The 20,595-nt window shown below is 56.5% G+C and overlaps 1 protein-coding gene across 1 annotated transcript in view; it reads left to right on the top strand.

The window, feature by feature from the left end:
• Window positions 1-6,102: 6,102 nt before the first annotated feature.
• The window catches only part of MYO15B (myosin XVB), a 32,770-nt gene continuing 18,277 nt past the window's right edge, over window positions 6,103-20,595 (top strand). The window contains 21 exon segments of the mRNA XM_059049000.2: window positions 6,103-8,159; window positions 8,530-8,593; window positions 8,826-8,935; window positions 9,105-9,183; window positions 9,466-9,588; window positions 9,850-9,953; window positions 10,098-10,161; window positions 10,326-10,439; window positions 10,568-10,729; window positions 11,450-11,563; window positions 11,676-11,734; window positions 11,810-11,942; window positions 13,056-13,151; window positions 13,403-13,534; window positions 14,293-14,418; window positions 17,677-17,754; window positions 17,944-18,059; window positions 18,149-18,194; window positions 18,319-18,443; window positions 18,881-18,998; window positions 19,239-19,396. Coding sequence (XP_058904983.1) covers window positions 6,103-8,159; window positions 8,530-8,593; window positions 8,826-8,935; window positions 9,105-9,183; window positions 9,466-9,588; window positions 9,850-9,953; window positions 10,098-10,161; window positions 10,326-10,439; window positions 10,568-10,729; window positions 11,450-11,563; window positions 11,676-11,734; window positions 11,810-11,942; window positions 13,056-13,151; window positions 13,403-13,534; window positions 14,293-14,418; window positions 17,677-17,754; window positions 17,944-18,059; window positions 18,149-18,194; window positions 18,319-18,443; window positions 18,881-18,998; window positions 19,239-19,396 — 4,178 coding nt within the window.

Genomic DNA, 20,595 nt, shown 5'->3' with positions numbered 1-20,595 from the left:
CTGGACTGGCCCAACGACTTTAATTTTTGAATTGTGCAGAGATTTTCCATGTAGATAGACATGATCGTTAGCTGGTTCCTTGCCTTTGCCCCTTGGGTCCGTCCCCTGGACCAGGCTGGCGCTCAGGAGAATCTGTTTTTTAAGCTATTTGAATCAGATCAAACCGTATCTGGTTGTGTCTGAACGCTATATGCCTTTTCTCTTTGGGAATAAGTGGTAAAAGCTAACCGAATTGAATCTGTCTGACTGCATCCGGGGGGGCGGGGGGCGGCAGTGGGAGGCCCCTAGCTGCCCCCGGCTGGCCTTCCCTTGCTGTTAGTGGGGGAAGATGCACACAGTATCTCAGGCCTGATGGCCTCTTCCGGACTTCAGGGAAGAACTATGAGGTGCTGCCGAGCTGGGGGGCAGTTAAGGTCTTTATAAGCCAGGGGGTTGATTCTACTTGGGCTACATCGTTATTCACCTGTCTTCACTGAGCATCAACTATATGCCAGGTGCTTGGGGTTCAGAGGTGGCCAAGACCATGTGATCCCTGCCCTTGTGGGGTCCTTACAAGTTCAGGAAGTGTTAAGATGAGGGAGATCCGGGGGCTTGTGAGAAATGTGCCTGGGGAGGTGACGTGAAGCGCGACGGGAGAGGTGACCAGGAGCTGGCCGGGCAGACTGTTCTGTGCAGAGGACGGGGGGGCGGACTGAGATGGAGCCCCAAGAACCGCGAGGAGCGGGAGGGACAGCTCCCCAAAGGAAGAAAATGCTGTCCCTGGAAGAAGTAGAGAAAAGATGCTGGGCAGATAAAGACAAAGCCACGGGGCTGGGGGACGTGGGGAGAACTGCACCCTCTGCAAGACAGTCTGGACTCCATCCTGAGACCACGGAAGACTTTTTTTTTTTTTTTTTTTGCGGTACGCGGGCCTCTCACCGCCGTGGCCTCTCCCATCGCAGAACACAGGCTCCGGACGCGCAGGCCCAGCGGCCATGGCTCACGGGCCCAGCCGCTCCGCGGCATGCGGGATCCTCCCGGACCGGGGCACGAACCCGTGTCCCCTGCACCGGCAGGCGGACTCCCAACCACTGCGCCACCAGGGAAGCCCCCACGGAAGACTTTGAAGGACTTTTTTTTTTTTTTTTCTGCCGCGCTGCGTGGCACGTGGGATCTCAGTTCCCAGACCAGGGATCGAACCCACGCCCCCGGCAATGGAAGTGCTGGACTGCCAGGGGAAGTCCCATCTGGAGGGCTTTAAGCAGGGAAGTTCCATGAGGAGATTTATTCTTCTAAAGAACACTGCAGCCTCAACCGCAGCTTACAACAACCGAGTTCCACTCAGGCAAATTACTTACCTGCTCTGCCTCAGTTTCTCCTGGAGAATGGGATAGCAGTATTCCCTCGTGATCTGTTGCCAGGTTCCTATGAGACCTCGAGGTTAATGCGTTAATGATGGGGGAGGCCCTCTGTCAGGGTCAGGCAGAACATCTTAGAGTTTGATGCACAGGATGTCTTTACCTTTTATCACAAAAGAAATTAAGCTTTGCTGTTTCTCACTTGGGTTGGCATTGGGGTCCTCGGTCTATGGGTCAGAGGATTCTGCGCCGAAAGTGGGTGCCAAGGAAGGAGTGAGAACATCACACCCAGAGAGCTGGGCTCCCCACCTAGGGAGACAGGTGTGCTTTTGTGACTGCCAGTTTAGGGGGGCTGCCACGTCTTTCATCCAGTTGGCTAAATTACCTCACACTATTGGACAAGCGACGTGAAGTTTCCTGCCAAGAAACCGAGAATTGAAGATCACCGTAATAATGCAAACACCAACAGATCAGAAGAAAATGGCAGAGCCAACACCTCCATGGCTTTGTGGCTGCCGCAATGATCCAGCTAATCAACTCGAACAAGAAGTCAACAACAAGCACACACACGCACCTGAAAATACCAAGAGGGCTCTCTGGAAACGGATTTACCCCGCACCCATTAAGGACGAGATTTGCCTTAAGTACACTACGCTTTGAAGCCTTAGCTTATGTTGGTGGTTCCAATATTTCAGTTCAGAAGAAAAAGTCTCATATTAGGAGTGTGAGACCAACCGTTTTTATGGATAGGCGTGCTCTAGAAAGGGGATTAACAGAAGCTGGGCTGGCCCCGAGGGAGAAGTGGGGTGTCCAGGGAGAGGTGATGGGAGTGGTGAAACAGAGGTATTGAGAGTTGAGTTGACCAGGATGGCTGCCAGATAGACCGGTGAGTAAGTGGCAGGAGTCACTGCCAATTCCAAAGGCCCTGGAGACCTACCATAGGCAGCCGGTCTGGAGACTTAGATCTGAGGGCCTTTGGTATCCAGAGGTGGAAGACCTCGTGTTCACCTACATCTGAAAGTCAGGCGAATCCAACCCTCCATCACTGGCTTTGCCTGTGACCTGGCTGGGTGACCTTGGATAGATGACCTCACTCCTGAGCCTTTGTTTACTTATCTCCGAAATGGGCTGTGATAATAGGGCCGGCCTCAGAGGACTGAAAGGATTAAATGAGAATCTGTAACATCCCACAGCATCTGGCTCCCAGTAAACACCCAACCAAAGGAGGTGAAAGTTACTGTGAGGTGGGTGAGGCCAGGAGAGGAGGAAATGGGTCAGGAGGGAGGGAGGGAAGGAGTGTGGAGTCAGAAGAGGGCTCGCACAGACCAGAGGATGAGTTCACCGTCCTTGTGAACAAAGCAGATGAAGGAATGAGTGGGAAGGAGGAGGCAAAGGGGAGAACTGGGCTTGGGGGTGGGGCCCCTCTGCCCCGGTATCAGGTTTGTCCAAGGGAGTTCCCCGGAGACTGTTGGAAATCACACAGCCAGGAAGTGGGACGGGGGAGGGACCAAGCCTGTGTGGTTCTGAAGCCAGTTCTCAGCAGAAGTGTCATGGAGCAGAATAGCGGGACCCGGGCTTCCCTGGAGGCGCAGTGGTTAAGAATCCGCCTGCCAATGCAGGAGACACGGGTTTGAGCCCTGGTCCAGAAAGATCCCACGTGCCGCGGAGCAGCTAAGCCCGTGCGCCACAACTACTGAGCCTGTGCTCTAGAGCCCGCGAGCCACAACTACTGAGCCCACATGCCACAACTACTGAAGCCCGCGTGCCTAGATCCCGTGCTTCGCACCAAGAGAAGCCACCGCAATGAGAAGCCCGCGCACCGCAACGAAAAGTAGCCCCCGCTCGCCACTAGAGAAAGCCTGTGTGCAGCAACGAAGACCCAACACAGCCAATAAATAAATTAATCAATTAAAGAAAAAGAATAGCGGGACCCTTGAATTGGGTCCCCAATTTCTCACTTACTGGCTGTGTGTCCTTAAGCCACTTACCCTCTCAGAGCCGTTTCCCCATCTGTGAAATGAGACCATATCCCCTTCCTAGGGTTTTGGGGGGTTTGAATGAAATGAAGCTTGGGAAGAGAACTAACGGAGACTCAGAGGATCAGAAGTGGCCACGCCCACTGAGCTGAGTGAGGTCCGAGCTCTGTCCCGGATCAACCAGAGGGAGAGGAGAGCAGGGAAGAAGGCAGGAGATTGCAGACGGGTGTGGAGCTCTCCCTGGGCCCCCAGAGCTCACAGGACACATTGTAATGGGCCAGACAAATGGAAGTTCCGTGTGTAGCTGATGGTAGCTCCTCACACATGTCGTTTTGCCAGGTCTTGGGAGCCAGACTGCCTGAGTGGGCATCCCACTTTTTTTTTTTTTTTAATAATAATACATTTATTTTTGGCCGCGCTGTGCAGCTTGTGGTATCTTAGTTCCCCACCCAGGGATTGAACCCAGGCCCTCAGCAGTGAAAGCACGGACTCCTAACCACTGGCCTGCCAGGGAATTCCTGGCGTCCCAGTTCTGACACTCAGCTGTGTGCCTCAGTCTTACCATCCATAAAATGGGAATCCTTATAGCACCAACCTCTTAGAGTGCTTTCAAGAATTAAGTGAATTCAGGGAATTCCCTGGCGGTCCAGTGCTTGCAGCAGCTCCACCCAAGTCTGAGGCTGGCTCCAGGAGATGTGCAGAGAGGTGGGTACAAGGCAGGTACAAGCCAACTGGAGAGCATACCAAGGAAAGGGCCACAATCTGGAATGTTACCTCCCCCCCCACTCTGGATGCAATTTCTTTCTTTTTTTTTTTTTTTGCGGTACGCGGGCCTCTCACTGTTGTGGCCTCTCCCGCTGCGGAGCACAGGCTCCAGACACGCAGGCTCAGCGGCCGTGGCTCACGGGCCCAGCCGCTCCGCGGCACGTGGGATCTTCCCGGACCGGGGCACAAACCCGCGTCTCCTGCATCGGCAGGCGGACTCTCAACCACTGCGCCACCAGGGAAGCCCTACCTCCCCCACTCTGATTCTGGGTGGGGCTGCTGGTGAGGAGAGGCCAGAGTGAGTGGTCAGCAGGGGCACGGAGCCCTGCAGGGCAGGTCACAGGCCCTGGCTGGAGATCTCATCTGCCTCCATCTTGGGTGCCCCGGAGCCTACCCTGCAGCAGCTGCCCTGCCCTGGGGCCATCCAAAAGGGCTCCTGAATCCTGCCTGGGTTTAACTACAGTATAACCATCAAGAAACAGATCCACATCAATACAAAGATGGGTAAAGAAGGAGAAAAGACAGGTCTCAGGAAAAAAAAAAAAAAAAAAAGGCTGTAAGATGGAGGAAAGCTGCTTATTTTCACAGAGAAATGAATTTCAAAGACAGTGAGATTTTGTCATGTTTCAGAGTGGCAAAAATGTTAGGTAACACCATGCCTCAGTGCCATGTTAAAATGGGTGGTCTCCTATCTTGTTTGTGGGAGTGTAAATTGATACAACCTCCATGGGGGAAAATTTGGAGCACTCCAAATTACAAATACACATACCCTATGGCCCAGCAATTCTACTTCTAGGAATTGATTCTGCTTGGACACAGGTGGAGTCAATGTTGTTTGTAACTGAAGCAAAAGCTGAGATGAAGGCAGCATCTGTTTCAGACATAAAAGTTTTAGCCTAAAGCAATTTTTAAAAGTCAGTTATTTTACCAGGAAAACAGGTTTATTCAAGAGCAGCAAGGAATTACAACACAGGATAGCCAACTATGGCCAGCAACACACAACCCTGCTAGGGCAAAGGAAACTTTTTTATAGAGGAGAAGGGGAAGTTGGGAAAGGCTGTTATAAACAAAAAGACCATTGGAGGAAATTGGGAATTTGAAGTACAGTGGCTTTTCATTGTCTTAGTTTGACAGTTTCTCATTGGCTGAGCTGTTGCCAGGCAAGGAGAAAATCTTTTTTCCTCCAGCTGGCTGTAGTACAAAGTACATTTCTTTCCCTTGGGATCTGCATTGAGGTGGAGTGGTAAGCGTGTAAGAGCTCCCCCTTCTGGCCTCTGGACTCCATTTTAGTAAGGTTTCCCTTGATTAATTTTCACACTATCAATAAAGAATTGATTAAACTATGGCACATTCATTTGCTGGATTATTATGCAGTTGTAAAAAGAAAAGAAAAAGAAGATCGTTATGTACTATTATGAAATCTCCAAGTTAATCTGTTAGATTGGAAAAAGCAGAGTGAAGAGCCATGAGCTAGAAAAGCTTCCACCTGTGCTCAAAGGGAAAAGAATAATTGCTTCTCCCTGCGTGGATAGCTCTTGAAGGCAATACAAGAAGTGGGTAACCTGGACTTCCCTGGTGGCGCAGTAGTTAAGAATCCGCCTGCCAATGCAGGGGAGGAGGGTGGATTCCCCTAGAGACCCCAGGACGAGGAGGAAGGTTCTTTTGGCACCCCCTCACCCCTTGCTGAAGAAGCAGTGAGGCGGGAGCAGAGCATGGGCCCCCTCAATTTGGCGTCGTGCCAGGCTGGCCTGGCTGGCAGCAACTCCAGGCGGCACGGTTGCCCTGTCCACGGCCTTTGTCCGCAGTTGCAGCTCCTCTTTCCTGGGCGGCCCCCACTCTATTGTTGGCCGAGGAGGTCAGGACCCGCAGCCACCTGCATTATTGATGCTCACGCATAAGGCGGGAGACGCGGGGGCGGGTAGATTGAGCTTGTAGCCGCAACCTGTGTGATGTGCTACCGAGGGCACCTGCGGGCAGCCAGCTCCTAGGGAAAAGGAGAGGAGGGAGACGCCGGGAAACAAGCCATGGGCAGGAGCAAGGGCAAAACGCCCCAGCGCCCGGAGGGACCCGGGAGGCCGACCTCCGGGGAGCAGGAAACCGGGTCGGCCAGCGCCGACATTGCGCCCAGCCGGGAGCGCCGACAGGGCCGCGGTAAAGCCCACGGGGCGAGACCACTCTTGGAGCCCTGCACCGCGGGAGACCAGGAGACCCCCGGTGGCCGCAGGAAGCCCACCGTAGAGGAGAACGGCGACTGCAGACGGCCAGAGGCTGGGCCGCCACCGGAGGCTGAGGGGAGACGAGGCAGCGCTTGGCGTCGGGGATGCGGGCCTAAGGAGAACCACAAGCCCGGGGACGGCCGTGGGGGGCGCCTGGAGGAGAAGAGTCTCCTCGCAGGAGGAAGGACACGCGGCCGCGACCGCCGCAGGAGAAGAGGAAAAGGGTGGGGACGCTCGGTTCAGCGGGGCCGCCAAGAGACCCGCAGCCTCAATGGGGACACGTCGGATGGAGACGGAGCCAGCTCCTGCCCGGACAGCGAAGCCCGAGAGGCCCTGGAGAGCGGCAGCCAGAGCGGCGGGGCCGCAGAGCGGCGGCCCAACGCGGAGCAAACGGACATGGGCTCGGGAAGTACCCAAACCGGTCCGGAGTCAGCGCTGGAGGCGCCCAGAGAACGCCCGAGCAGCGACGGCCCGAGCAGCGACGGCAGAGGCGGTGACAAGCCCCCCGCCGGGCCCCGGAGCCCGGAAGGATCGTCGGGGGCGAGACCCCAGGGAGAGACCGAGGATTCCGAGCCTGACACAGACTTGCGTCTGCAGGGGTCCGGGCCTGGACGGAGCCTACGGGCAGCCCCAGGAACGACAAGCGGGTCCACTGAGGCCGAAGAGGCTGACCCGGCCAGTAAAGCCGCGGCCTCCAATCCCCTCGAGGGCAGCCGTGCGTGCGCTCCCCGGAGCTCGCGGGCTTCTCGAGACCTCAGGCCGGCCCGGGACGCGAGAAACAGTGGGGTGCAGACCGAGGCTGAGCCGAGGGGCCCCGAGCCCGGAAAAGCCGAGGCCGCGACCGTCCGGGGTCAGCGTACCCAGGTCGGAGGGGGGCTGAGGAAGGTGCAAGAGGAGGAGGGCGTGAGCGAAGCGGGGGCTGGAGGAGGAGGGTCCAGGGACCCAGCGCCGCTGGTCGCCCTGGTGGCGCTCGGCAGGCTTCGCACGAGGCCCCCGCCAGGGCCCGCTCCCCAGGCCGCGGGTCCCTGCCGCTCCGGCCTCAAGGACCGCCTCCTGCGGGTGGCACGGGGCCTGGGCCTCCTGCGGTGGCTGCGGCTCCAGCCGCGGGCGGGCGAGGCACGGGCGGCGGGCGAGGGGCGGGGCCGCGGGCCGGGGAGGAGGCGCGGTCTAGTGCTGAGCCTGGCGGACATAGCTGGGCTGGGCGGGCGGCCGAGGGCTCCCCCTGGTGGCGGCTCGAGTTCCCCGCAGGTTGCTGAAAGGCCAGCCGCCGACGACCGTTCTGAGGACGCGGACCCGACTCCAGATCCCAAGTTTGCGGTCATGTTCCCCAGGATCCGCAGGGCAGGGAGGACCTCGAGCAGCCAGAGCTCAGAGGAAGAGTCCGCGGACGCCCTCGCTGGGGAGGGGCACTTTTGGTCTTGTGCCGGGGCTTCAGGGGACAGTGAGGGGCGCAGGGCGAGTGGAGAAGGGGTGGCCGGGCGCCGCCACGGCTCTCTCGGCCCCACGCCCCCCGACGAGCCCCCACTCGAGAGCGGCTCCAGCAGCGAAGCGGAGCCGGAGACCATGGGAGCCGAGGCTCCGGTGCACTGGGCACAGGGCGGGGACCCCCGCGAGGACCCTGGGTTTGGCACCGAAGCACTGCTGCCCCGACTCATCTTGGAGACCCGCCTGCGGCGGGAGAGGAGCCTGAGCCCCTGCGGGTTCCAGAGGGATCTATGGGAGCCGGGGGATGAGACCCAGGAGGCGCTGGAGAAGGACCTGGAGCTGGGCCTCGGGCCGGGCCTGGAGGGGCCGCCCTTTCCCGGCGCCGAGGGCGGGAGCCTCGGGGAAGGCCTGGAAGACACCGAGGACCTGGCCCGGCTGCGGTGAGCAGGCGCGGTCCCAAACCCGCCATGCCTGGGTCACATTTGCTCGTATCCCATCCTACCCCTGTTCTTTTATGAAGAACAGGGATTTTGCCACACAAGGTCGTCTGGCTGGAAGGGGCAGGTGAGGGGTGAGAATCAGGTGCTCCTTCCTTCTCTAATTGGCGCAAAGCTTCCCTCTGGGTCAGCAGCCTGGTCCAGCTCGTAGCGCCCACGGCGCTGGTAACTTGCTTAGCAGCCGGACCCCTGTATTATGGACCAGCTTGGAGAGGGTGCATGACTTGGTGGAAGTGTCTCTGCAGCCAGTGGCAGCGCCAACCCAGGGTCTCCTGCCCCCAACTCCCTGCTTCTCCACCCTGCTTCCCTACAGGCCGGTGTGCGACAGCTCCGTGCTGCTGTGCCTTAAGAAGAGGTTTTACCTGGGCCAAATCTATGTACGGGGGACCCAAGAGGGGATGGTGGGCTGGGATTCCCTTTCCCCAGGGACCAGAGGGCCCTCCGGGCACCCCTGGAGCTTCCCCCTCCATCTCTCTCCTCCCTGGGCTGGGTGCTGAGCCCTCTCTGGGGTCCTGCAGAGCGGGGAGGGGCCAGGGGCATCAGAGCTCCACTCTATTTGCATCACCTGCTCCCTCCACGTTCTGATGAGAGCTTCCACTTTCCTCCCAGACCTTTGGGGGGCCCCTGCTGCTCGCTCTGAACCCCCGCCGGCCCCTGCCTCTCTTCTCACCTGAGGTCCTGGCCAGCTACCACCCTAGGAAGACCCCTAACACCACCCCGTACGTGAATTTGCCCCACCAGGCCTCTGCTCACCCCCAGGTGGCAAAGCCCCAGCATGTCCCATTGACTGAGGCCCAGGGCAGGGCAGGCACCACCTGCCTACACCCAGGAGGCCCCAGATGCCCATCTGTGGTAACCTTCTCATCTGCTTCCACCCTCCTCCCCCAGACACGTCTTTGCCATCGTGGCAGCAGCCTATAGCCTGTCTCAGAGCACTGGGCAGGGCACCTGCATCCTCCTGGGGTGAGTGGTCTGAACCTTCAGGCCACACTGAAGGCCAGGAGGAGGGGGATGTGAGGTCTGCATTTGAAACTGCCTGTCTGGTCCACTGCTGGGCAACAGCTCTGGACTTCCTAAGACTGTGCCCCTTGAACGAGGCACCTTGGGGCCTTTTTCCTGTTTGGTCTCTATGCCCCAGGTCTATGTTTCTGCATTTTTGGGAGTCTCCTTTAGGGCAGGTATCACTTCCAGGGGGGCATATCCCCACTTTCGGGCCCAATGGGGTTTTCCTATGTGCCCCTTCCTGGAGACCCTGCCAGCCTCTCCCTCCTGCAGTGGGCACAGCGGCTCTGGGAAGACAGAAGCTTCCAAAAAGATTGTGCAGTTCCTAAGCAGCCTGGAGCAGGAGAAGACAAGGGACAGAGGATGTCAGGTGAGGGGCAGCTTGCCACTTCCCAGGGATCCAAGAGGGACCATCCTACTCCTCTAGGCCAGAAGCGTGGTCTTCAGGCCTCTGGCTCCTCCTCGGGGGCAGCCCCAGGCATCGCCGACTGCGGGGGCAGGGAGGGCTGGGGTGACTGACCCCTCCGTGGACCAGCAGAGCTCCCAGGTGCATAGTGTCCTCGGCTGGGATCCTGCGCAGTGGGCACCACTGCTGCTCCCAGGGATACTAGAGTGCCCCTCCCCCATCCAGCTAGACGACGTGCTTCCCATGCTCAGCAGCTTTGGCCATGCCAAGACAGCCCTCAATGCCAATGCCAGCCGATTTGGCCGGGTCTTAGGCCTCTGCCTGCAGCAGTGAGTGTCGGGGGTCCGGGTGGGCAGGGCCACCCATGATCAGTTTCCCTCATTGGGAACCTGAGACTGCTGCCCTTGGGTCCAGCTCACGGTGGGTCCCATTCTGAGCGGGGGCCCCCCTCACTCAGTGTCCTGTGTCCACAGAGGGGTCATCCTGGGAGCTTCTGTGTCACATTATCTGCTTGAGACGTCGAGAGTGGTGTTTCAGGTATGACCTGGCCCGCTGCTCCCAGAGTGGGAAAGAGGGAGGGGCCACGGTGAGGGGCTGTGGTCCCTCAGTCCCCAAGCCTGCCTTCCCCAGGACTTGTCCTTGCTCCCCTGGGGCACAAGACCAGGCCGTTGCTCCCTCTAAGCCAGTCCTTCTCCCCCGAGGCCCAGGCTGAGCGGAGCTTCCATGTTTTTTATGAGCTGCTGGCGGGGCTGGACCCCGCGGAACGGGAGCGGCTCTCCCTACAGGGGCCGGAGACCTACTACTACCTCAACCAGGTGGGGGAAGGCCCCCTCGGCGCCGGACAACGGGGCCTGCCCAGGGAAGGGTCTGAGGAGAGGGAAGCTGTGGGCGGCCAGGCCCCGACTCCTCACCCCTGACCCCTGACCCCTGCTGCGCTCTGCAGGGCCGGGCCTGCAGGCTCCAGGGCAAGGAGGATGCCCAGGACTTCACAGGGCTGGTGAAGGCCCTGCAGGTGCTGGGCTTGTGCACCGAGGAGTTGACTGCAGTCTGGGCTGTGCTGGCCTCTGTCCTGCAGCTGGGCAACATCTGCTTCTCCTCTTCAGAGGTGAGCTCCCTCTGAGACACTGGAGTGGTGGTGGCTTGCTTGCCTCATCAGGGCAGAAATAACAATGCCAAACACTTGTGCGTAGGAGACAGTAAAGCCCCGGGCCACCATCAGGGCCTCAGCACTGCCCCAGAAAGCAGATGAACTCCCATCGTACAGATGAGAAAACTGAAACCGGCGTCTTCTGCATCTATACCGATCCTGTCCCACTAAACTGCCACCCTAAGGAGGATACTTGGCATTAACTGAGCAGCTATTATGTACCTGGCACTGTGTAGATCACTCTACATATATTTTCTTTCTTTCTTTTTTTTTTGGCCATACCACGCAGCTTGCGGTATCTTAGTTCCCTGATCAGGGATTGAACCTGGGCCCTTGGCAGTAAACGTGCAGAGTCCTAACCGCTGGACCGCCAGGGAATTCCCTACATATATTTTCTAATTCATGGCTCCTGACAACACCATAACATAAAAATTGTTGTTTTGCCTTTAACGATAAGACAGTGGAGACTGGGAGAAGGAAAGAGACTTGTCAGGGCCGCCAGGTAGTGGAGAGGTCAAGTCAGGATTCACACTCAGGCCCTCAGACTCTGGCCAGCTCCTACCTGCCCAGATCTACCTTTGGGTAACAGGGCACCTTGCCAGGCAAAGCAAGGCCCTGTCCCAGGGGAAGCAGCCAGTCCACAAGCAGAGCTCTCCCTGCTCCCTCCCGCCTGTCCAGAGGGAGTCACAGGAGGTGGCTGCCGTGTCCAGCTGGGCTGAGATCCACACAGCAGCCCGGTTGCTGCGGGTGTCGCCCGAGCGCCTGGAGGGGGCTATCACCAGGAGGGTCATGGTAAGCTCGGGGGCCCTGGGGAGGCGGGGGCCTGACCAGTCCACCCGAAGGCGTGGGGAGCACGAGTGGGCCCTCGGGCCTGACGCACCACACGCCCATCCTCTGCCCTCAGGAGACGCGCTATGGCCAGGTCTCGAGATCCCTGCCCGTGGAAAGTGCCATCGATGCCAGGTGGCCCTGGGGACAGGAGAGAGCCGTGAGCAGGCCTGGCCCCTGCTGCACGAGGCTCACTCACCGTGCCCACAGGGACGCCCTGGCCAAGGCCCTGTACTCGCGGCTCTTCACGTGGCTTCTGAGGCGGACCAATGTGCGGCTGGCACCCCCCGGGGAGGGAGGCGGCGTGGTCACTGTCACTGTTGTCGACGTCTACGGCTTTGAGGTCACCCCTGGGGGCGGGGCCCAGGACGGGGTGCCCACCTCCTCCTGGTTATTTCTGGGGACCCCGGCAGCTTCCCTTCGCGGGGCCGCTTGTGCGCTGCTTGCCTCTCTGACCATGAGGTGGTCCACGAGACAGCTGCGCACTCCATAGGTACAGCCGTCTGCCCCATCCAGGCCTGACGTCGGCTCTGGAAGGTTCTGCCTGCTTGGCCTGGCGGAGTCTCACAGGAGGCTTAAGCCAACGAAAGACCCTCGGATGGGTCAGCCTCGCCTCCTGTGTACCCAGAGGAGAGGAAAGGGAGGGAATCCCCCAAAGCACGCTGAGATTTTCCTAAGCTCTTCACCCCTTTCCGGAACATCCTGTTTCCTCAAGGCAGGGAGGAGGGACGAGAGCAGGAGGAGGTGGCCCCCACCTCAGGCCCTGGATGGGCACTGTTCCCTGTCCCCTGCTCTCTCCTCCTCTCCAGTGTGTCCTCGGTGACTCTCCGCTCTCTGAGGAGGGGGATGGCCGTTGCATGTGTGTGTGTGTGTGTGCGCGCGCACTCATGTACGCATACACGTGCTCTCGTGTGTATTTTAGAACATGTCAAAACTGTGCAAAGCTACGTGAAGCGGGGGCTCTGCTGGGCTTACTAGAAAAGTGCTGAGGGGCACAGAGGAGGGAGCCTGTAATTTCAACAGGAGGGATGCTGGAAGGCTTCTTGGAAGCGGCAGCCTGGAGCTCTGCTTTCAAGGATGTGGCATTCTGATAGCCAGCGAGTTAGGCTGTAGCAAGAGGTGCCTTCTAGACCACAGGATGGCTATGATCACAGGGCCGAAGGCTTACGGTGGTGCTGAGGCAGAGGGCAGGGGTGTGGGTTGTTGGAGGGAGAGAGCATGATCTAGGCTGGGACTGGGCTGAGGCGGCCTGCGTGCTGTGCCAGGATCTTTGGACTTGTCCATGGAGGAGGCAGCATCAGCCCTAGGGCACCACTCCCGCCTAGTGCTGGGGAGAATGGCGGCAGCTGTTGGGGGCGGGATGAAGGGCACCAGGCCTGTGTGCCAGCCCCCCAAGCAGCTGCCCTGTGCCCCCACCTCTTGTGGGTGCCCACCTCACTGCCCACGCGCCCCCCAGGCACTGCGGGTCAACAGCTTGGAGCAGCTGTGCAACAATCTCGCCAGCGAGCGCCTGCAGCTCTTCTCCAGCCAGATGCTTCTGGCCCAGGAGGAGGTATGGGGAGCTGGGCATGGAGGTGGCAGGGGGACGCCCAGCTGTTTCCCAGAACAGAGGCCATCCCTGGTAAAGAGAAGGCACTACACCGAGAGCTGTGCCCCGAAGCCCCCTTGCCATGGGCCGTCTCAGTCCTTCTGAGCCTCAGTTTACTCATCTGTAAAGTGGGAGGGCCATTATTGCTCTGGCTCACACGAGGTGCCCCCATGAACATGGATGGTCTCTGTAAACTAAATGCTGGCTGTTCCCAGGAGGTGTGTCGGCAGGAGTTGTTGCCCTGGGTACCCATCCCCCAGCCTCCGCAGGAGTCCTGCCTGGACCTCCTGGTAGACCAGCCCCACAGCCTCCTGAGTATCCTGGATGCCCAGACATGGCTGTCCCAGGTGAGCCCCCAGTGTCGGGGACAAGGAGTGGGGGCCCTGGTGGCCGGGCCAGAGCCAGCAGGAACTCCCAGGGGAGCAATAAAGTGCTGAGGTCCTGGCACCCTGCCCACAGGCCCTCAGCACAGCTTGGGAAGGCAGCGGCCACACTGGGTTCAAATCCTGTCTCTGGGCGATCCTGAGTGAGATTCCCAACTTCTCCAAGAGTCCTCGCCACAGAAGGGGGACAGCTGTGCCTGAGGGGCAGGGTGGTGGGGGCTGTGCAGGCCCCCGGAGGGGCTTGTGAGGGTTTCCCCAAGTATTTATTGTTATAAATTCCTTAGCACTATAAAATAACCTCTTGCCGGATGGCTTTTTAAAAGTATCTTTGGAAGACTTGCTCGGAAACACATGTAACCGTGAGACCAGACTCCTAGGAGTGATTGCTAAATCTGCCTTAAAGTTCCCCCAGCTCCACTTCTTTTAAATGATTTCATCAAGGGTCCCCGAAGTCGCCAAATCTTATTGACTGAGGTATACAAGGCTCCTGTGTTTTTCCTCAAATGGGAACCAGTTGTTCAAAATAGTCCCTGGGACAGAAGCTGTGCCCTTTATAAGGACTCAGATATGGAGTGACTCTTCCTGAAAAAGAAGTTTGGGGACCAAAACCAGAGCTCACCTTCTGTTCAGTGCCTGTGGTTTTGGGGGGCAGGGGAGGGGAAGCACAGTCCCAGCAGGGGAATGGCACCTGCAAAGGCCCGAGACGCTCTTCCTCTTACCAGGCCACGGACCACACCTTCCTGCAGAAGTGCCACTACCACCACGGTGACCACCCGTGCTACACCAAGCCCCAGCGGCCCCTTCCCATCTTCACCGTGCGGCATTACGCTGGGACCGTCACCTACCAGGTATCAGGGTGAATCAGTGAGGGCACCGTGACCCTGGGTAGTCACGTGACGGGTGAGAGGGGTGGGTGTGGGGAGACCCCTTCCAAGCCTTGGCCATCTGTCCCCACCTGGGACCTTGGCCTCATCTAGTGCATGACTTACTGAGTTCTGGGTGGGGGAGGGTCAAGGCCTTGGGACCCTCCAGACCAAGAGGGGCAGAGTGTATGCCTGGGACCTGGCTCTGATAACCTCAGGCAGTCTACTTCTCCTTCTGAGCCTCCATTTCCTCATCTGTGAAATGGGAATGGGAGTCCATCCCATAGCATTGTTCTGAGGATTAATGCAATTACATGGAAATGGCGGGGCAGGTGCCTGGCAGATACTAGGTGCTCACTGAAGGGATTCTCCTCTCCCCTTTATGAGTTTCATGACTACTGCACACTTACCCAGGAGGAGAGCTGCTGAGGGGAGGGGGCCTGGCCTAAAGGCTAGGACCAGGTGACTGGTTTGAAGTGGGGCAAGTCAGGTAAGGCTTCCTGGAGGAGGTGACACGCTCTGGTTGTAGAAGAAAACATACAAACTACACAGGAGTTATCCACATGTGAAACACAAGGAGTATAATGTCAATTATACCTCAAAAAAAAAAAAAAAAATCACATCTGAAAGAAAAAGTGGGGCTTCCCTGGTGGCGCAGTGGTTGAGAGTCCGCCTGCCGATGCAGGGGACATGGGTTCGTGCCCCGGTCCAGGAGGATCCCACATGCCACGGAGCAGCTGGGCCCGTGAGCCATGGCCGCTGGGCCTGCGCGTCCAGAGCCTGTGCTACGCAACGGGAGAGGCCACAACAGTGAGAGGCCCACGTACCGCAAAGGAAAAGGCAAGAAACAGAAGGAGATTGACTAAAGAAGACTATAAAATTGTATTGAAGTTCACAAAAGAAGACTTAAAAATGGAGGGAAAAACCACATTCCTATTGGGGAGCCCTATATTGTTCACTCTTTCCCAGTTAATCTAGAAAAGTCATGTAATTCCAGACAATACCCCAATGGGGCTTTTATGAGAGAAGGAGAGGTGAATTTTAACAAAATTATTCTGAAGTATTATATGGAAAATAAATGCATGAGAATAGCTAATAAGATATAAAAAGGAAATGATTATGGAGGGATTTGCTCTATCAGATATTAAAACATATTTTAAAGCTCTAGTAATTAAACGAGTATGGTATTGATAAGGAGCAGACCCATCAATGAGACAGAATTGAAAACCCAATAAACAGACCCAAAAGTGTAACAGAGAACTGGGTATGTGACAAAGGCGGCCTTTAAAAAAATGTGATAAAATATACACAACATAAAATTTCCCATTCTAACCATTTTTAAGTGTACATTTCAGTGTCTTTAAGTACACTTACAATGTTGTGTAACCATCACTGCTATCCATTTCCAGTACTTCTTCATTATCCCAAATGGAAACAACTTACCCATTAAACACTAAGCTCCAATTCCCTCTTCCTCAGACTCTGGTAATATCTAATCTACTTTCTGTATCTATAAATTGTAAGTGGAATCATAACACACACACACACATACACACAATCCTTATGTGTCTGATCTATTGCATTAAGCACAATGCTTCCAGGGTTCATCCATGTTGTAGCATGTGTCAGAATTTCCTTCCTTTTATGGCTGAATAATGTTCCGTTGTATGTATAGACCACATTTTGTTTATCCATTCATCTGCTGATGGACATGAATTGTTTCCACCTTTTTGGCTATTGTGAATAATGCTGCTGTGAACATGGGTGTACAAGTAACTGAGTCGTTGCTTTCAATTCTTTTGGGTATCTACCTAGGAGTAGGTTTACTGGGTCATATGATAATTCTATGTTTACCTTTTTGAGGAGCCACCAAACTATTCCTCAGTGATTGCACCATTTTTTAGTCCCACCAGCAATGTATGGGGGGTTCCAGTTTTTCTACATCCTTGCAAATACTTGTTATTTTCCGTTTTTGAAAATTATAGTCATCCTAGTGGGTGTGAAGTGGTATCTCATTGTGGTTTTGATTTGCATTTCTCTAATGACTAACGATGTCAAGCATCTTTTCATGTGCTTCTTGGCCATTTGTGTATCTTCTCTGGAGAAATATCTATTCAAGTCCTTTGCCCATTTTTGAATTGAGTTGGTTTGGGGGTTATTTATTTATTTATTTATTTTTGGCCGTGTTGGGTATTTGTTGCCGCACGAGGGCTTTCTCTAGTTGCGGCGAGTGGGGGCTACTTTTCGTTGTGGTGCGCAGTCTTCTCATTGTGGTGGCTTCTCTTGTTGCGGAGCATGGGCTCTAGGCGCGTGAGCTTCGGTAGTTGTGGCATGTGGGCTCAGTAGCTGTGGTGTATGGGCTTAGTTGCTATGCGGCATGTGGGATCTTCCTGGACCAGGGATCAAACCAGTGCCCCCTGCATTGGCAGGCGGATCCTTTTTTTTTTTTTTTTTTTTTTTTTTTTTTTTGTGGTACACGGGCCTCTCACTGTTGTGGCCTCTCCCGTTGCGGAGCACAGGCTCTGGACGCACAGGCTCAGCAGCCATGGCTCACGGGCCTAGCCGCTCTGCGGCATGTGGGATCCTCCTGGACCGGGACACGAACCTGTGTCCCCTGCGTCGGCAGGTGGATTCTCAACCACTGCGCCACCAGGGAAGCCCTGGCAGGTGGATCCTTAACCACTGTGCCACCAGAGAAGTCCTGAATTGAGTTGTTTTATTTTTTTGTTGTTGTTAAGTTGTTAGGAGTTCTTTACATAATCTGGATATTAAACCCTTATATGTGATATTTTCTCCCATTTTGTGGGCTGTCTTTTCACCTTCTTAGTACTGTATTTAGATACACAAAAGTTTTTCGTTTTACTGAAATCCAGTTTATCTATTTTTCCTTTGTAGCCTGTGCTTTTAGTGTCATGTTCAGGAAATCATTGCCAAGTCCAATGTCATGAAGCTTTCTCCCTTTGTTTTCTTCTAAGAGTTTTATAGTTTCAGGTCTTACATCTGGATCTTTGATCCATTCATTTTGAGTTACTTTTGATACATGGTGTGAGATGAGTCCGACTTCAAGGGGAGCCTTTGTAAAACATTATTTTTTATTGAAGTATAGTTGATTTACAGTGTTGTGTCAAAGGCAGCCTTATAACTTAGAGAGGAGAGGCTGGGTTATTTTGCAAAGGACTGGCTTCCACACCCAGCCTTCTCTCCTTGGCTTCCCCTCCCCCGCCCCCACATTATCTCTTGCAGGTTCACAGGTTTTTAAACAGGAACCAGGATCATCTTGACCCTGCTGTGGTGGAAATGCTTGCCCAGAGCCAGCTACAGGTGCCCCTGCTGGCCCCCCTCTCCCCCCATTCTGTCCTCCCCACCCAGACAGCCTTGCCCAAGGAGCTGGCCTTCAGGCCCCTGGAACCTTGAACCTCTGGCTGACCCACCCTGGCTCCCTGGGGGTCGGGGTGAGGGGCGGGCTGGACAGGCCCAGGTGAGCTGGCTTGGCCCCCTCTCACCCCACAGCTGGTGGGTAGCCTGTTCCAGGAAGCAGAGCCTGAGTCTGGGGAAGGACCAGGCAAACCCACGCTGGTCTCTCGCTTCCAGCATTCCCTGGGGGACCTCCTAGCCCGGCTGGGCAGGTGAGAATAGGGCCCCCCCAACTCAACCCCAGGGAGTTGGAATGGAGGGGCCAGTCTGTGCTCAAGTGACCGCCCCTTCCACCCACCAGGAGCCATGTCTATGTCATCCAGTGCCTCAACCCCAACCCAGGAAAGGTGAGCTCTCCCAGCACCTGGCGCCAGAGCCCGCCCCCCTCAGCCCTCCTTGGCCCTGCCCCACCTTCCCCACTGCCCTGAGCCCCTCAATTCAGCTCTCCTCGGCTCTGCCCCGTGGCCACAGCTTCCGGGCCTCTTTGATGTGGGTCACGTGGCAGAGCAACTGCGCCAGGCGGGCATCCTGGAGGCCGTGCGTACCCGCAGCGCCAACTTCCCCGTTCGCGTGCCCTTCCAGGCCTTCCTGGCCAGGTAGGGGCCCAGGATGCGGGCAGCCCGGGGCGCAGACACCTCAGGGCCAGGGCTCACTGGGAAGGCCCCCTGGAGTGGCTGGCGGACCTGTGGCTTTTTCGGGAGCGGGGGATGGACACACTTTCCCAGGGACCCTGGGCCTGACGTCCAGCCCTCCCTCCTTCCGTTCTCTCTGTCTCTCCTTCTCTCCCTCCATCTGCATCTCCTTTCACTGCTCTCACCCGCACACCTCTCCACGCCTCTGTGCATTCACCCGCCTCTCCTCCTCTCAGCAAAACTCTCCTGGGTGCCTGGCACATAGTAGGTGCTTTCCAAATCACTGTTGAATGACTTACAGACTGAAGAGACCCCGAGGGGTTCGGGGGTCAAATGAGTGTGGAGGGAGGCGCCCGCTGTGCTGGTTCCGACCTCCCCAAGGTTCTCCGTCCTTGGGGCAGGTTCCGGGCCCTGGGCACAGAGGGACAGGAAGAGCTCTCTGACCGGGAAAGATGTGGCGCCATCCTGAACCAGGTGTTCGGGGCTGAGTCGCCCCTCTGTCACCTGGGAGCCACCCAGGTGGGTGGTGTGTATGAGCAGGGAAGCAGCAGGTATGGCTGGAAGGTGGGAGGAGCCTTCTGGGACCAACTCATGATTTGGTGGTCCTTCTGGGTGGTGGGGAGGTGGAATGGGCCAGGCGTCCCGGGCACCCCAGTAGAATCAGTTGTCTGGCAGAAGGGAGGAGGCTGAGGCCTCGGGAGAAGGGCAGGGTGGTCCCCAGCCACCTGGCCTGCCCCCAGCCCCAACCTCTGCCCCCAGGTGCTGCTGCGGGAGCCGGGCTGGCAGCAGCTGGAGCAGCACCGGGCCCGGCAGCGCGCCCAGGCCCTGCTCAGCCTGCACCGAGGCCTCTGCACCAGCCTCTCCTGTCGGCGCCTTCGCCTCCTACCACGGATTCGCGTGCGTGGGCTCCAGGCCAGGTGTGCAGACTGGGGCGACACTGTAGGCCTCCTCACGGTGGTGGGGCCGGGTCGGGGAGGCGTAGGGCCTCAAGGCTAGTCTGCCTGCTTCCCATCAGCGCTGGACTCTCCTTGCTGGCATCCCCACCGTGCCGTCTCTGCTTGAATACCCCCAGCCACGAGGAGCTCATTATCTGTTAGGCCAGTCAAACCTGCGGTCTTGACTCCTCGACCGTTCTTTTTTCTAGTCTGTTCTTCACTCTGCAGCAAGAACACTCTTTTAAAAGCGTGAATCAGGTTGCGTGAGGCCCTGCCTACCTCTCCAACCTCGATGTAGGCCGGACTTTTACACTCCAGGCTCTTTGGGCTTCGTGGTCCTACGACGCTCCCCTCTTCCTTCTCACCTCACTAGCTCCAGCCCCACTCACCCTTCACTGCCTGTCTTCACTCATCCATCCAACAGCTGTTGGTTGACCATCTTCTCCATCTACCCTGGGCCAGATGCTGGCAACGCAGGGAGGAAGGTGCTAGCATCTTCACACAGGCACAGAGATGGTGCCTTCCAGGCTAGCTGGGGAGTCAGATGCAGACAGTAAACCAGCTGCCAGTTGCCTCAAAGGGGATTGTTTAAGGACTGAGAACAAAATGAAGGCAGTGTCGTGGACACCAGGGAAGCCTCGGGGAAGGGGGCACCCGTCACCGCTATATGTCTCCAAAACGTTTTCATCACAGCAGGAACTCCAGACCCATTCAGCAATGATGCCTCAGTCTCCCTTCCCTCCAGCCCCTCGTAACCTCCAGTATACTTTCCATTTCTGTGAATTTGCCTGTTCTAGATATGCCGTCTACGTTGACTCATACAAATTCCTTTTACATCTGGCTTACTGCACTAAGCATAATGTTTTCAGGGTTTGTCTCTGTCATAAAATGTCTTTTTTATGGCTGGAAATTGTTCCATTGTGTGGATAGACCACATTTTGTTTATCCACTTATCTGTTAGTGGGCATGCGGGTTGTTTCTACCTTTTGGCTTATTGTGAATAAGGCTGCTATGAACACAAGTGTACAAGTAACTGTTCAAGTTTCTGCTTTCGGTTCTTTTGGGTCTTTATCTGGAAATGAAAATCCTGAGTTATATGGTAATTCTGTCTTTACCTTTGTGAGGAATTGCCAAACTGTTTTCCGCAGTGGCTACACCATTTTATATTCCTACCAGCAATG

Source organism: Kogia breviceps, chromosome 19 (genome assembly GCF_026419965.1).
Source record: "Kogia breviceps isolate mKogBre1 chromosome 19, mKogBre1 haplotype 1, whole genome shotgun sequence".
NCBI lineage: Eukaryota > Metazoa > Chordata > Mammalia > Artiodactyla > Physeteridae > Kogia > Kogia breviceps.
The sequence above is the reverse complement of the archived record's forward strand: the minus strand, read 5'-3'. Positions and strand labels throughout refer to the sequence as shown.